The following is an 11,739-nucleotide window of genomic DNA, read 5'->3' as shown; positions in this document are numbered from 1 at the left end:
GCGTTAAACAACCAGACGTTTAAAATAATAAAAGCCCGATTGAAGATAAAACAACGCTAAACACAAGTTCTGCATTTCAGCAGAATAAAACAACCCTTACTTTATTTCAGGTGCTACTAATCGAGTTGCAGCACCAGGCCAACTTACGCCGTACAAGCACCAGTTCATCACGATGCATACCGTATTAGGATGTGAAATGGGAGTACTATACATCGTGTAGTCGTAGTGCGCCCTTGCCTTCCACGTACAGTGCTAAGGTTAGAGCAGATCAAGAGTTGAAGGTATGGCATAGCTTTGAATCATTGGACAGAGCGACGACTACATGTACAGTACTGTAGCCTAACTATATCCCTAACGTTATATACATTACTCGGAGTAGATAATGTTAGTACTGTAGTGATCACGGATGGGAGGTCATGTATGTGGCCATAGCTCCTTCAGTTTCATTGCGTCAAGCACCTTGACATGTTGACGTAAAGCAAGTTGTTTGCCAGAATGAAAACGGCAAACAACTTGTTTTACGAAAGTGCCTGTAAAACCACCTTCAACCAACCAATCATCGCAATAGATGAAGTAACTTTAAACAACGCACCCAACCGTTATTCAAGTTACTTTAGACATTATTTAAACCTGAGAAATTTTTAAACAATGAATTTAACCCTGGAATTGCCAAAAAAGGTGCAAAGCACAATAGTATGTCATATCCTAATTAGTACAGATGAAAGCAAATTAGGATGATGCTGGGTCATTGCATACAGGCCTCGTCCGGGAGCGGCACTGCCTACGGCCTATCAGCCGCTGCCCAACAAGAACAAAAGATGGATCATTCGGTGAAGTGAGAAGCTTAGATTCGCGCTCTCGTAGATGGCCTCCTGGGCGCTCGGGTCCAATGGAAGGCTTGGTCACTAACGTTAATTTAGGTTTCATTCCTCCATTTTTTTCCAAATGCCATCCATGCTATACATGTAATTGAACAATGATAGGATATGCTACTACCGGATACAGTATGCCTTATCCGGCACAATATTCCTTACTATTAATAGTATTACCACTTATCCGGTCAATTTCCACCATGGGCTTCTATTACAGTACAGTGTAGTCGAATCGTCTCGCAGTAAACTATCGATTTATTGACATGTGAACTATTATTCACTCAAAATTAGTGATTATTTGAAGATTTGTATGGAGCGGTATTGGACCTCATATTTTTTACAGGCTGTAGATGACTCGCACTGTATCAGAATGACAACAAGCTAAGGCGGCCAAAATTTAACGAAAAGTAGTGTCAACAATTGATGCATACTACTATTAATAGTACATAGTACTAGTGGTTTTTGGTTAGTACCTGTATTGGCTATGATGGAAAATACACTTGACTGTGAAGAGTGAAAATATTAGTATTGTTGTTATTATATTTATATGGAGCGGTAGTGGACCACAGGCTGTAGATGATGCGCACTTTATGAGTGAAAACACTATTAACGTTAATAGTAACGTTATTGCTATTATTGTAATAGTAGTAGTAGACTGGAAACAGTTCAAAGCCACTAGATTTTCAAAATGCCAATATGGTTGAAAGTGATTAGTTGACAATATCTGAGTGTTTTATTTCGGCCAATCATGTATCGTAGCCCAGAACCAAGTTACAGGGAACTGCGCCCATGCTTACAGTACGTACGTACATACTTCGAAGTGTATGAACACGAAAACTTAAAGTATAAACATCCCTGGCAACGTGTGACATTTAAAGCTACCGATATGTATAATACTTACTCAAGTCTACCGGAATTTTATGCAGCGAGGAGACTGCAGAGGGTTACAGTACTGTAAACCCCCTTAGCCTTGTGTACTACCAACGATATTTAGACACACCGTCGTTCATGCTTCTCAGGGTGTATCCTGATTGATTCATGGGGGGTCTTGCCGCATTGCAATTATCCAAAAGATATTCGGTGAGAGCGTGAGAAAACTTGCGTGTTGGCCTTGCCGCAAAGAATGCATCCATCGATCAAGGTACTGAATGTACGGGGCCAAGTGGAAGTTGCCAAATATCCCAGCTGTATGCAACATACCCGCCTTTCAGTCGAAAGCCACGATAAAATGTTCAAACATGGACGTTTTATTCACCAATTCCTGTTTTCTAGTAGTATGCAGAGAGTAATACTATTGCTTTTACGTTTAAACGTCATGAGTTCAGGTCACTTGTATCAGGTTAAGGTAAGTCTGCAAAATGTGGCATCGTGGCCACGCCGCTGTAGTTACCATCATCCAGTGCTACATATCCATGGCCTAAGCTCCGCATGCACCTTGTGGCACTTGATTAGCAGGCCAGAATCCAGTGAAGAACCAACCTCCCAATCCCTACTACACTTGTCGTCGAGACTGGTCATTACACCTCTGTACATTGACTTTGGAATACGTCTGAGACATGAACTCGATGACTTCTGCGACACCCAAAACCTCCTCGTTCACTTGGCGGCCTCAACAGCTTTCGTTCCAAGCATACATACATATACATACCGTCCATACTTACCTGCGTCAGCGAACGTTGGTTGACGACATCTAGTACATCGTTGTTGTGATCATGACTCGATGGTCGGCGTCTACACCACCATCTACCCTACAGTCTGCGCAACCACAACCATCGCCACAGCCCTCGCAACCACCTCATCACATGCAAACTCCGCCACCACCGCCGCCTTCCACCTGCCTCCACGTCGCGCTGTTAAGCGGCATCACCGTTGTGTTTGGTTTCGCCTGCGTTTGTGCGGTCCTCGTGGGCACGAGCATCAGCAGCACCGTGCGCATCCCACCGAGCCATGAGCCCAACACCACCGCCCACATCCACGTCGATGCGTGGCTCGATGCATTCCGGTTCGCGTCGGCCTTCTCTTGCAACGTGCACCTTGTCGTGGCCATCGTGTGCCTTGTCATAGCTATGGTAGCGGCGTCGTGTCCGTCCATCGTGACGCTTCCCCGGTCCAAGCTCGCGTTTTGTGTGTACTTAGCGATGCTCGTGATTGCAGTGGCGACCGCGGTCGTCGGGTTCGCCTCGGTCACGATCGTCAACGACTGGTTGCTGGTCAAGTACCCGTCCACATCAGCAACCGACAATGAAGCCCAAGTCGCCCATGGCTATCACTACGCGCTCTGCACACGCAAGTTCTGTGCCGCGAGCGCCACAACCTTGGATTCGTACTTTGATCTTAAGCTAGCCAACTTGTCTAACGGACAAACCAGCATCCAAGATGTGTGTACAGCATCGGTCTCCAACTCGTCGTTCCCTCCATTGGTCCGTCAAGCATGTACAGCATGTACAAACGAACCAGACGACACTGCCGCCACTTCGGACCTCCTCAACTGGATGGCCGACGTGTGTCCTGGCGATGTCCCAACTAGTACTACTACGAATACTACTAGTAGTACTACCCCGCCTCCTTCTATCGACGCGTTTTGCGGCCTCGTGTTGACGGACCGAGATCTGGCGCCTATTCCGAGCTTTGCCTCGCCATACAAACGGTGCCGCCGACCACTGCTAGCCGAGTGGATTTATTATGCCAAGCGAGTGGCGGGGGGCAGTACGATATTGGCCGCGTCCACCGTGTTATTTATGGCCGTGCTCTGTCGTCGTCCACAACAGACTTATCCGTTGGCGCCACCGATTGCGAACGTGGGATCGACCCATTACACAACCATGAACCGCGTCTAAATCGTATGAAAACAGGATTGCTTTATTTTATATACTTCATGGTGGAAAAGGCCAACCACTACATACTACGTATGCATGTAGTGCATAAGACCACACTACACGTGTACTTATCGTAGTGTGGTTAGTAGTACATATGTATGCTCAGGCTATGGAAAAAACATAATTGACAATTAAATAGAGAAAATAATTTATTGCAAAGCGCTGGACAACCCCCCCCACACACACAAGGGTTGCTGATAAAAATTTTAGGCGCCCAAAACGCTCTTACGCTGGTCTATCATTGAACGACATCGCACGTGTAGGGCTTTGCGCCACCAAAACCTGCGGTGGAGGTCTGCCTTTACACATTCGATTGATACTTGATGCTCCTTTTCGGCCAAAATGTGCCTGGCTCCATATACGTATAGTACCTGTAAACTATTAGGATCGTAAGAGTCTTCAATTGTTAGTGCTATTACTCAACGTCGTTTGGGTGAATCTGGTGGTTGAACCGACGGCCCCATTATTGACCTTGGTGTCTTCGACTTGTCGAAACGTAAGCATAAAATTGGCGTCCACCGGTGGCAAATTTTGGAGTGGAAGACTGTACGGCATCAAGTCGTAGTTTTGGTTCACACTCAGTCGTGGGTCTCCACTATATCACACACACAAGTTATTCAACAGGACCTGGCACTGCCAAAAACAGCCCCCCATCCCATTGAACCCATGTCATACGAAAAAAACATATGGCCTCATTGCTCACGTACTGCCTTGGGGGAAGCTGAACTTCTTCATTGCGGTACGCCCGGCTGGGCTCCCGGAGCACCTTGAGCGCCGGGTCTTCGATACAAGTCTTGCCCCTACTGTCAGGACAGCAGCCATCCACGCAGGGCGACCCCGGGGGCGAAATGGCTGACTTGGCAAAGATCTCGGCTCGAACGCCGTTTCGGGGCGTGAAGTCCCCCACTCGGTAGGTGCAGTACCCGGCTTTGCAGTACCCTTTTCGAGTACACGACGTCATGACTTGTTTGCGCTGGACGAACGAGCAACCGACGCGAACCAAGCACTCGCCCATTTTGCTTTGAAAGTGACAACAAGGGGGGGTGATGGGCAGGGGGGGGATTGGTGGTATGTACCTGTAGCACGGACACGTGAACCTACTGTCGTCTTTGTATTGGCTCGCACAATTCATCTTGCACGACACCACATCCACATCGCGACAACCTAATAAGCACAATCGGAAAACTTTGCAACGTGCTGGTGAAGAACGTGATATGATGTACCAGTTGATAACGGGGTCAGTTTGGGCAGGGCTGTCTACGATCATGAAAGAAAATAATGCATATACTGCACTTCGTACACTACTGTACCTGTGCATAGGCTAGATGCAGCCCCCATAGCGCCACAGCACCAAGAACCACGAACCGGAGCATTGGCGTCAGGACTTGGACAAGCTATTTTTAACCAGGATGTGAACTTCAACTTGAGAACAAGAGCAAGTACTGGTAGTACTGTACATACTAACGTCAGTAACTACATACTACTATTAATATTAATAGTACTTCGAATTATTTATATGGATTTCAAATATCCGTGATAGTATCATGTGTCATCCAAACGTCATCCCAACGTCATCCACCATTAATATTAGGTCATATCCTAATTAGTATAGATGAGAGTAAATTAGGATAATGCTAGGTCATTGTATACAGGAGTACAGTCCCCTGTTTAAGTCTAAAGTACTCCGTACCATGTATAGGGTATTCATTTAACCTATATGTTAAACATAACCCCAATAATGATCATTGAATGAACTACGTAGGGCAGGTATACTAAATTCAATAGTTACGTAGGCGACCTGGCCTACTTTTCTACTTTTCTCAATGAATTAATGCACGGCAAATACAAATAGCTAGATAAATGAAAACAATGGAAATGCTGGTCCTTTGTAGGCCACCTGGCCTATCGTGTATCCTCGAGCAGTGATTGGATGAAATACTATGTATGCATGTCTACACTATCATTACTTGATATGGCGACGGTACCGCAGCGCGAAACTTCAACGCTGGAGGATATTCACGGAGCTCTGGTGGCCGAAAGATCCAAAACGGCCTACGCGTCAGGCATCCGTCAAGTCGTCAAGTGGATTCAGCAGACCAATCAAGCCGATGCTCTGCTGAGTGCCGACGGCTCGATCAATCTGGCAGCGTTTTCGTACGAAGACTTTGTCCGGTTTATCGTCTGGACCATGCAGAACACTGCTGTGAAGGCAAGCACGATGTCTGGCTACAGGTCGGCAATGCGAAACTATTACAAGATGCAAAAAGTTCCGTTGCCCTCATAGTTTGACGGTGATTTAAAAGTCGTGTTCCAAGGTACTGCTAGCTACAGAAAACTATGACATGATTGGATCTATTAGGCATACGACGTATTACAGCTACAAGTGAGCAGACGACTTCTGTGAAGGACAGCGGAAAACGACCATTCTTCAAGTCCAAGACAGACCAAGATGGGAGCAAGCGTCGTGACCCGCGGCACATCTATGCCAACCCACTTCAAACACACACATGCGCCTTTCTTGCACTTGGATTGTACCTTGCCTGCAACCCGATGCTTGCCGCTGGTGCACTCTTTCCCGGCTCGTCTCAGCGCACGAGATTTGGCAAAGGCCTGAAACTGGCACTAATCGAAGACAATCCTGTCGGCAGCAGTGAAATTGGCACCCACTCGATTCGTAAGGGTGCGGCCACGTTTGTTTCATCTGGTAGTACGGGTGGCCCTTTGCTTGTCAGCATTTGTCTTCGTTGCGGCTAGTCACTGGGCAGTGTGTTTGAGCGGTACATGCACTATGAGCGTGCTGGCGACGAGTTTGTTGGCCGGGTTGTTGCAGGGCTACCACTCAACCAAGCCAATTTTGCTGTCCTGCCGCCGCATTTTGTCGACAACAACAGCGACGCTGCGTCGCCGCACTGGATGTCACGTTCCCCACACTGTCCAAAGTAGCCTCAATGCGTGGCATCCGGCCTCGCTTGTGTGCCACTTCGATTACGTGGTTGATACCCTTCCGGCCAAACACATCGTTTTTGGCACGCCCATCTTCCGCCAACCCCTGATGCTCGAAGCGCTCAAAGCAGACAAACCAGCGGCTGCAACCATCTGGCATCCCACCGTATATCGAAGTTTACAGACTTCTGGAGCACCAAGGCTCGTCTATCGACGCCATGCCCAGAAGCATAGTCGATCAAATGCGGGGCATGCTCGACGAGCGTGATGTGACGCACGGAACTATCACTAGCGTGCTAATCAAACAAACAATAGTGGATGCGCTGCAAGTTCTTGGGGTTGGACGACACTTAGACGAACCTGCATTACGCCGGGAAGACGAGCAAAGTCAGCGAGTTACGTTTCTGTATTCGTGGGGCGGACGGATGCACAAGCTTCCAGAGGGATTTGAATTCCCCCCCTCCGAGACAGCAACAGCTTAGTCACTTTGGTGGCTAGGTAACGATCGTTTGAAATATGTCCCGTACAACGCCATCGATTCACGCGACCTCGGCTTCAAGAAGCGGCGGCGAATATTATCAGAATGGAAGCTAGTCATGACGGAGTTGGCTGATCGATACATGGAGTGTTGTGGCTGTAGTCTACCTGCAAGTTGGAACGAATGCAAAGCTGCCGAATCGTTCGACGTCGCCGTGCGCGACTTACATCTGCTTCTTTCAACAACACCACTGGAACGCCAACGTCGCGTCGGCCAGCTCAAGGTTGTTACGGTTGCTCGGCTCATTCGTCAACGTCGGGGTGCAAAAACAAGTCGACCCTATCAAAAGAGAAAGCGCAGCGAAGCTCCTGGTACGAAGTAGTTGTCTAAGGATACCACTTAAGGTCACAAGAATGTACTTACTCACCACGGCACAGCTGTGTGTTGGTTGAATTGGTGGATCAACTGTGATTGGATCACATTCGATGTAATCCAAGTAATTAACAGTACGTCGACTGGCCTACATTCCCCACCGGTGCGTCTGTAAACGCTATTTTACAGTTCTATCGCTCATCACAATACAATAGCAACATGTAACGAACGTTAGCTCATTCATAAAACGTAGAAGTGCTACCGACGTATAGTTCAAAGCAGTTAAGCTGCGTACCAAAGTGATGGATCACCAATACAGTAGCGTAGATGGGTGGCTTTGGGAAGGATGGTTATTCTACACGAGTTTGGTTAAAGTAGGTTTATTTATTTAGGCTTACTCTACTACTACGTAGTACTAAGTACGAGTAAGCGTAAATAAATAAACCTACTTTAACCAAAACAAGTTCGTTACATTAGACGTTAAACGCCTTTCCACAACGACAAACATGGCGATAGTTCTCCGTGACGCCACCGAGGCCGACGTTCCATTGATCTATGACTTCATCCATGAACTGGCGACGTACGAAAAGCTAGCTCATGCGCATGTGGGCACTCACGAGGACCTCCGCGACACTCTGTTTCGACACAAGTATGCGCACGTCGTCCTTGCGTCCGTGGACGGCGCCGAAGTGGGCTTTGCCTTGTTCTACTTTAACTATTCCACGTTCCTCAGCAAGGTACTGACCTATCTCCCATATGGGTACATGCGATTGAGCGTAGATGTAGCCTGGTCTATACCTCGAAGACCTGTACGTGCGACCCAGCGTTCGAGGACAAGGCGTCGGCACCACCCTCATGAAGCATCTGGCGGCGCTGGCATTGGCAAAGGGATGTGGTCGCATGGAATGGAGTGCCATCGACTGGAATACCCCCGCGATCAATGTCACGTCTCCCGGGTTGAGATGTGATGATCGATGAGTGAAATGAAAAGTGATTGATTGATGATTAAGAGATGAAGAGGATCGTAGTTCCTGTGTGGAAGAATCTAGAACGGATGTGCGGGCCAGGGGCAAGCTGGGTGGAATCACTGGCAAGCATCCGTAGAACATGAAAATGGTGGGCAAGCCCATGTGCCGTGCATTGGATGTTTCCAGAACACGACAATCAACTTCTACGTGGGTAAGACGGTTGGCGCCACCCTCATGAACGAGTGGAAGATGTTCCGGCTGCAAGATGACAGTTTAACGCGATTTGCCGCCACGACCACGACTGAATAGTGCCATCAAAATGCCAGAAACGAGCGGCCAGGACGACATATATGTACCTCTACAGTATCTGCGCGATGCATCGTTAGACGGCAGGACTTGGATAAGCTATTTTTTACGTTAACCATGATGTGAACTTTAAATTGGGAAAAAACAGTACTTTGTGTACTACTCGTACTATTTGTAGGGGTCAATACAAATCATAATATATACTTTAAGTATATAATATTATGAATTTTGAGAAAGTATAACTAACTACTCACTTATGACACGCTCGTGATTTAGCACCAATCAGATTCAAGAATTGCGTAAAAGTCTAACGGTTAACTTTAAGGTGCTCGATTAAGGTGAATTAGCGAATCAATTTGTAGAAAGGCAGTTTTTAACCTATCAGCCCAAAAAATATTGAAAGGGGTAAACAAAGCCTAACCTTAAAATGGTGCACCTTACTGTTAAATTAGACCGCTTGTTCAGCTTTTGTGGACAAAGTGGTGTGAATGATAATGAATCATAACAGAAAACATATCCCAATCATAACTCCCAAATAGGCCTGGATTTTGGCATTATGTAACATATTGTAGAAATATAATCAGATTCGAACCAGTCGAGTTAAGCTTACATGCCTTCCACGGCAGCACCTCAGAAAAAGTGTTCTTACACTGTTAAATTAGACTTTTACGTTACTTTAGATGCGTTGAACGCTTGGAGAAAAAACGTATTTGAAGCCTGGCGGCTAATCAATACTTAAGTACAGTAGTGCAACGCTCATGAATACACATATACGTTAAACTCCATAAGATAATATTTCGATTCATTTCGTACAAGTAAAAGGAAACAAGCATTTTTGTCCAATTAGAGTTGTTTAATTTTAACCCTAGTCATTTTCGAGCTATACTTCTCATTTGGTATAGTATATTTGAAGCCGATTTCCATCAAGATAACATTTTGTGTTAACGACACGTTGAATGAATGATTTATTAGAATCGATTTGCAGATTTTTTATCGACCAACTGCATAGAAAATGGTTGAAAACTGATGTATTTCGAGTCACTTATGTGCCTGATCCAGACAGACCCCTATAATACCTCCAAATACGGTTGAGACTCTATAACATATTTAATTGCTGGAAAAATATTAACTCACCACGGTTGCAGTCAATAGTTTTATCTAATCTTATCAATTCTGACATTCTATTGGCCAAGGTGTTCGATAAATCAATGATGCATCGGCAAATCAATGATTGCTTACATTAGCGTAAAAAATCAATTTAAGACACATGACTCAATTTAAGATCTGTATGTTCAGGAACCAATCAAACGGCGCAGATATATTTGAAGAAACCTTTGCAAATATATATCCTCTTCATGTCTATCCGGAATGGAAAGAATGCATCGTCCAAAAACCCTTGTGAACGCAAAAGGATACTCTCTTTAAAATCAAATACCCTAAATACAAAATTTGTAAGCAAATCATTATACCTTGATCAAGATGACTTACAGATCCGAGGGGGCTTCTGATCATGAGTATCGATTATGAGAGGATTCTTCTCAGATCTTCACATAGAATAATAAACGCGATTATGAGGTATATAATTTAATACAGTGAAATATTAATCATGTTAAAATTTTATAGCATCGCTTTAGCGATAATATCAACATTGAGGATGTGTATTTTAAATACTCACTTTGTAGCTTGGCCTATGTGCTATAATGTTCTTCATATTTTAATATGAACAATGCTAGCAATAAACAGTTAAAACTGTTTATTGCTACTACTGTATATGCATAACGTAGTACCACGTAGTAGCATTTATGCAGCAAAAATTATTCACAAAGGCCCCCTCACAGCTGTCGACCACTGGTAATTGAATTCTCAAAATGGTATCAAATTTGTTTGCTTGTTTTTCTCATGTAATACAATTTATTCGGTATGTGGTTGTAAAGCATTATTTCAGCTACAATCTCTAAGTTTCGGAGGTTGAAAAAGCCACATTCCACAGATGTATGTTAAAGTGATTTTTTACGTTAATGAGGTTTTGAACTCACGCTGACAGTAGTCGACAGCTTGGAGGGTGCCTGCCAAAAAAGAATCGAAATATAGAGTTTTTCTGACCTTTCCACAACATAGCTGCATATTTAGATGCGACCAATAAGAAGAGAGAAAAATGTTACTTCTCTAATTCTGAACTGTCCGACTGCTGCTATCGCTGTTGCTGTCGTTGCCGTCTTCGCTGTTTTAGTTGGATGGGCAGGTTGCAGCAGCGACAGGTAAGTAGTGGAAGGGAGAACTGGAAGTGAATTAATTCTGACGACAGAGGAGGAACTGGCTCTAGATGTGCCAGTTCCTCCAACAGCCAATCAAATACTAGATTATGATCGGTCACGACATCCTGTGATGTTCCATGACGAGTCTGCGCTGTCTTCTACTCTGAGGAAAAGCCTCTAGAAGGCACAAAAACCTCCTACACAGCTAGCAGACGCTGCTACCTGACTGACAGGGCAGTGGGGATGTTCTCTAGAAGAACAGGGTGTTCTGACTGCCTCCCAACAAAGCGCCACGCACTGTCAACCGGAATCAGGTGCCCAGAGTGCAGAAAGAGGCTGGCGGTTAAGCTCAGTGAGCATAACCACCACTGGTTACACCGTCTTTTGTCCGGGACTCAACTCGTCGGACACCCCTTTCAGCGGGTCCCTACCAATTGGCCCTTTCCGAACGACGCGCCGTGGAAGGGCCGGATGGATCGAGTAACCACCGGGATGCCGTCACCCCCCAATGTCGAACCAACATGGTCCAGGGCGTCCCCCTTACATGTCGGCGCAGTCGTGGGCTGAGAGGCCGGAGTTCGCGCTCCCTGGCTCGCGCCGGAGGGTGCTGTCGGGCGGCAGCTGCCTCACCCTTAGTTGACTGCGCAAAGCGCAGAACGTTGTCACATC

At 45.9% G+C, this 11,739-nt stretch overlaps 5 protein-coding genes across 6 annotated transcripts; 4 read left to right on the top strand and 1 right to left on the bottom strand.

Moving 5' to 3' along the window:
- Positions 1-2,584: 2,584 nt before the first annotated feature.
- On the top strand, positions 2,585-3,709 carry H257_12695 (hypothetical protein; the record flags this gene model as incomplete). Its single annotated transcript, XM_009839989.1, has 1 exon — positions 2,585-3,709. One exon carries the CDS (start codon positions 2,585-2,587, stop codon positions 3,707-3,709), a length of 1,125 nt encoding a protein of 374 aa, XP_009838291.1.
- Positions 3,710-4,128: 419 nt separating this feature from the next.
- Positions 4,129-5,153, bottom strand: H257_12694. 2 transcript variants are annotated; one of them, XM_009839987.1, is made up of 5 exons: positions 5,059-5,153; positions 4,972-5,005; positions 4,825-4,912; positions 4,456-4,767; positions 4,129-4,343 (listed from the first exon to the last, which is right to left on the bottom strand). In XM_009839987.1, exons 1-5 carry the CDS (start codon positions 5,119-5,121, stop codon positions 4,148-4,150), a joined length of 693 nt encoding a protein of 230 aa, XP_009838289.1. In that variant the 5' UTR covers positions 5,122-5,153; the 3' UTR covers positions 4,129-4,147. The 2 variants fall into 2 exon arrangements, with proteins under 2 accessions (XP_009838289.1, XP_009838290.1); XM_009839988.1 differs by having other exon boundaries at positions 4,456-4,912.
- Positions 5,154-5,720: 567 nt separating this feature from the next.
- Positions 5,721-6,502, top strand: H257_12693 (hypothetical protein; the record flags this gene model as incomplete). The annotated part of the gene is made up of 2 exons (XM_009839986.1): positions 5,721-6,014; positions 6,140-6,502. 2 exons carry the CDS (start codon positions 5,721-5,723, stop codon positions 6,500-6,502), a joined length of 657 nt encoding a protein of 218 aa, XP_009838288.1.
- A 34-nt stretch (positions 6,503-6,536) lies between these two features.
- On the top strand, positions 6,537-7,189 carry H257_12692 (hypothetical protein; the record flags this gene model as incomplete). The annotated part of the gene is made up of 2 exons (XM_009839985.1): positions 6,537-6,857; positions 7,046-7,189. 2 exons carry the CDS (start codon positions 6,537-6,539, stop codon positions 7,187-7,189), a joined length of 465 nt encoding a protein of 154 aa, XP_009838287.1.
- Positions 7,190-8,026: 837 nt separating this feature from the next.
- H257_12691 (hypothetical protein) lies at positions 8,027-8,582 on the top strand. Its single transcript, XM_009839984.1, has 2 exons — positions 8,027-8,278; positions 8,328-8,582. The coding sequence occupies exons 1-2, from the start codon at positions 8,048-8,050 to the stop codon at positions 8,517-8,519; spliced, it is 423 nt and encodes a 140-aa protein (XP_009838286.1). The 5' UTR covers positions 8,027-8,047; the 3' UTR covers positions 8,520-8,582.
- Positions 8,583-11,739: the final 3,157 nt, after the last annotated feature.

The sequence above is a fragment of the Aphanomyces astaci genome (genome assembly GCF_000520075.1).
Source record: "Aphanomyces astaci strain APO3 unplaced genomic scaffold supercont1.42, whole genome shotgun sequence".
In the NCBI taxonomy this organism is placed as follows: Eukaryota; Oomycota; class Saprolegniomycetes; order Saprolegniales; family Verrucalvaceae; genus Aphanomyces; species Aphanomyces astaci.
This window is presented reverse-complemented; position numbering and strand designations above follow the sequence as displayed.

Excerpts from the sequence above, each read along its gene's own strand:
- H257_12694 (XM_009839988.1), bottom strand. The coding sequence starts at position 5,121 with ATGCTCCGGTTCGTGGTTCTTGGTGCTGTGGCGCTATGGGGGCTGCAT. Across the intron at positions 4,913-4,971 it reads ACTGACCCCGTTATCAACTG|GTTGTCGCGATGTGGATGTG; the intron begins GTACATCATATC and ends TGTGCTTATTAG. Across the intron at positions 4,344-4,455 it reads GTTCAGCTTCCCCCAAGGCA|TGGAGACCCACGACTGAGTG; the intron begins GTACGTGAGCAA and ends TGTGTGATATAG.
- H257_12691 (XM_009839984.1), top strand. The coding sequence starts at position 8,048 with ATGGCGATAGTTCTCCGTGACGCCACCGAGGCCGACGTTCCATTGATC. Across the intron at positions 8,279-8,327 it reads ATTCCACGTTCCTCAGCAAG|CCTGGTCTATACCTCGAAGA; the intron begins GTACTGACCTAT and ends GCGTAGATGTAG.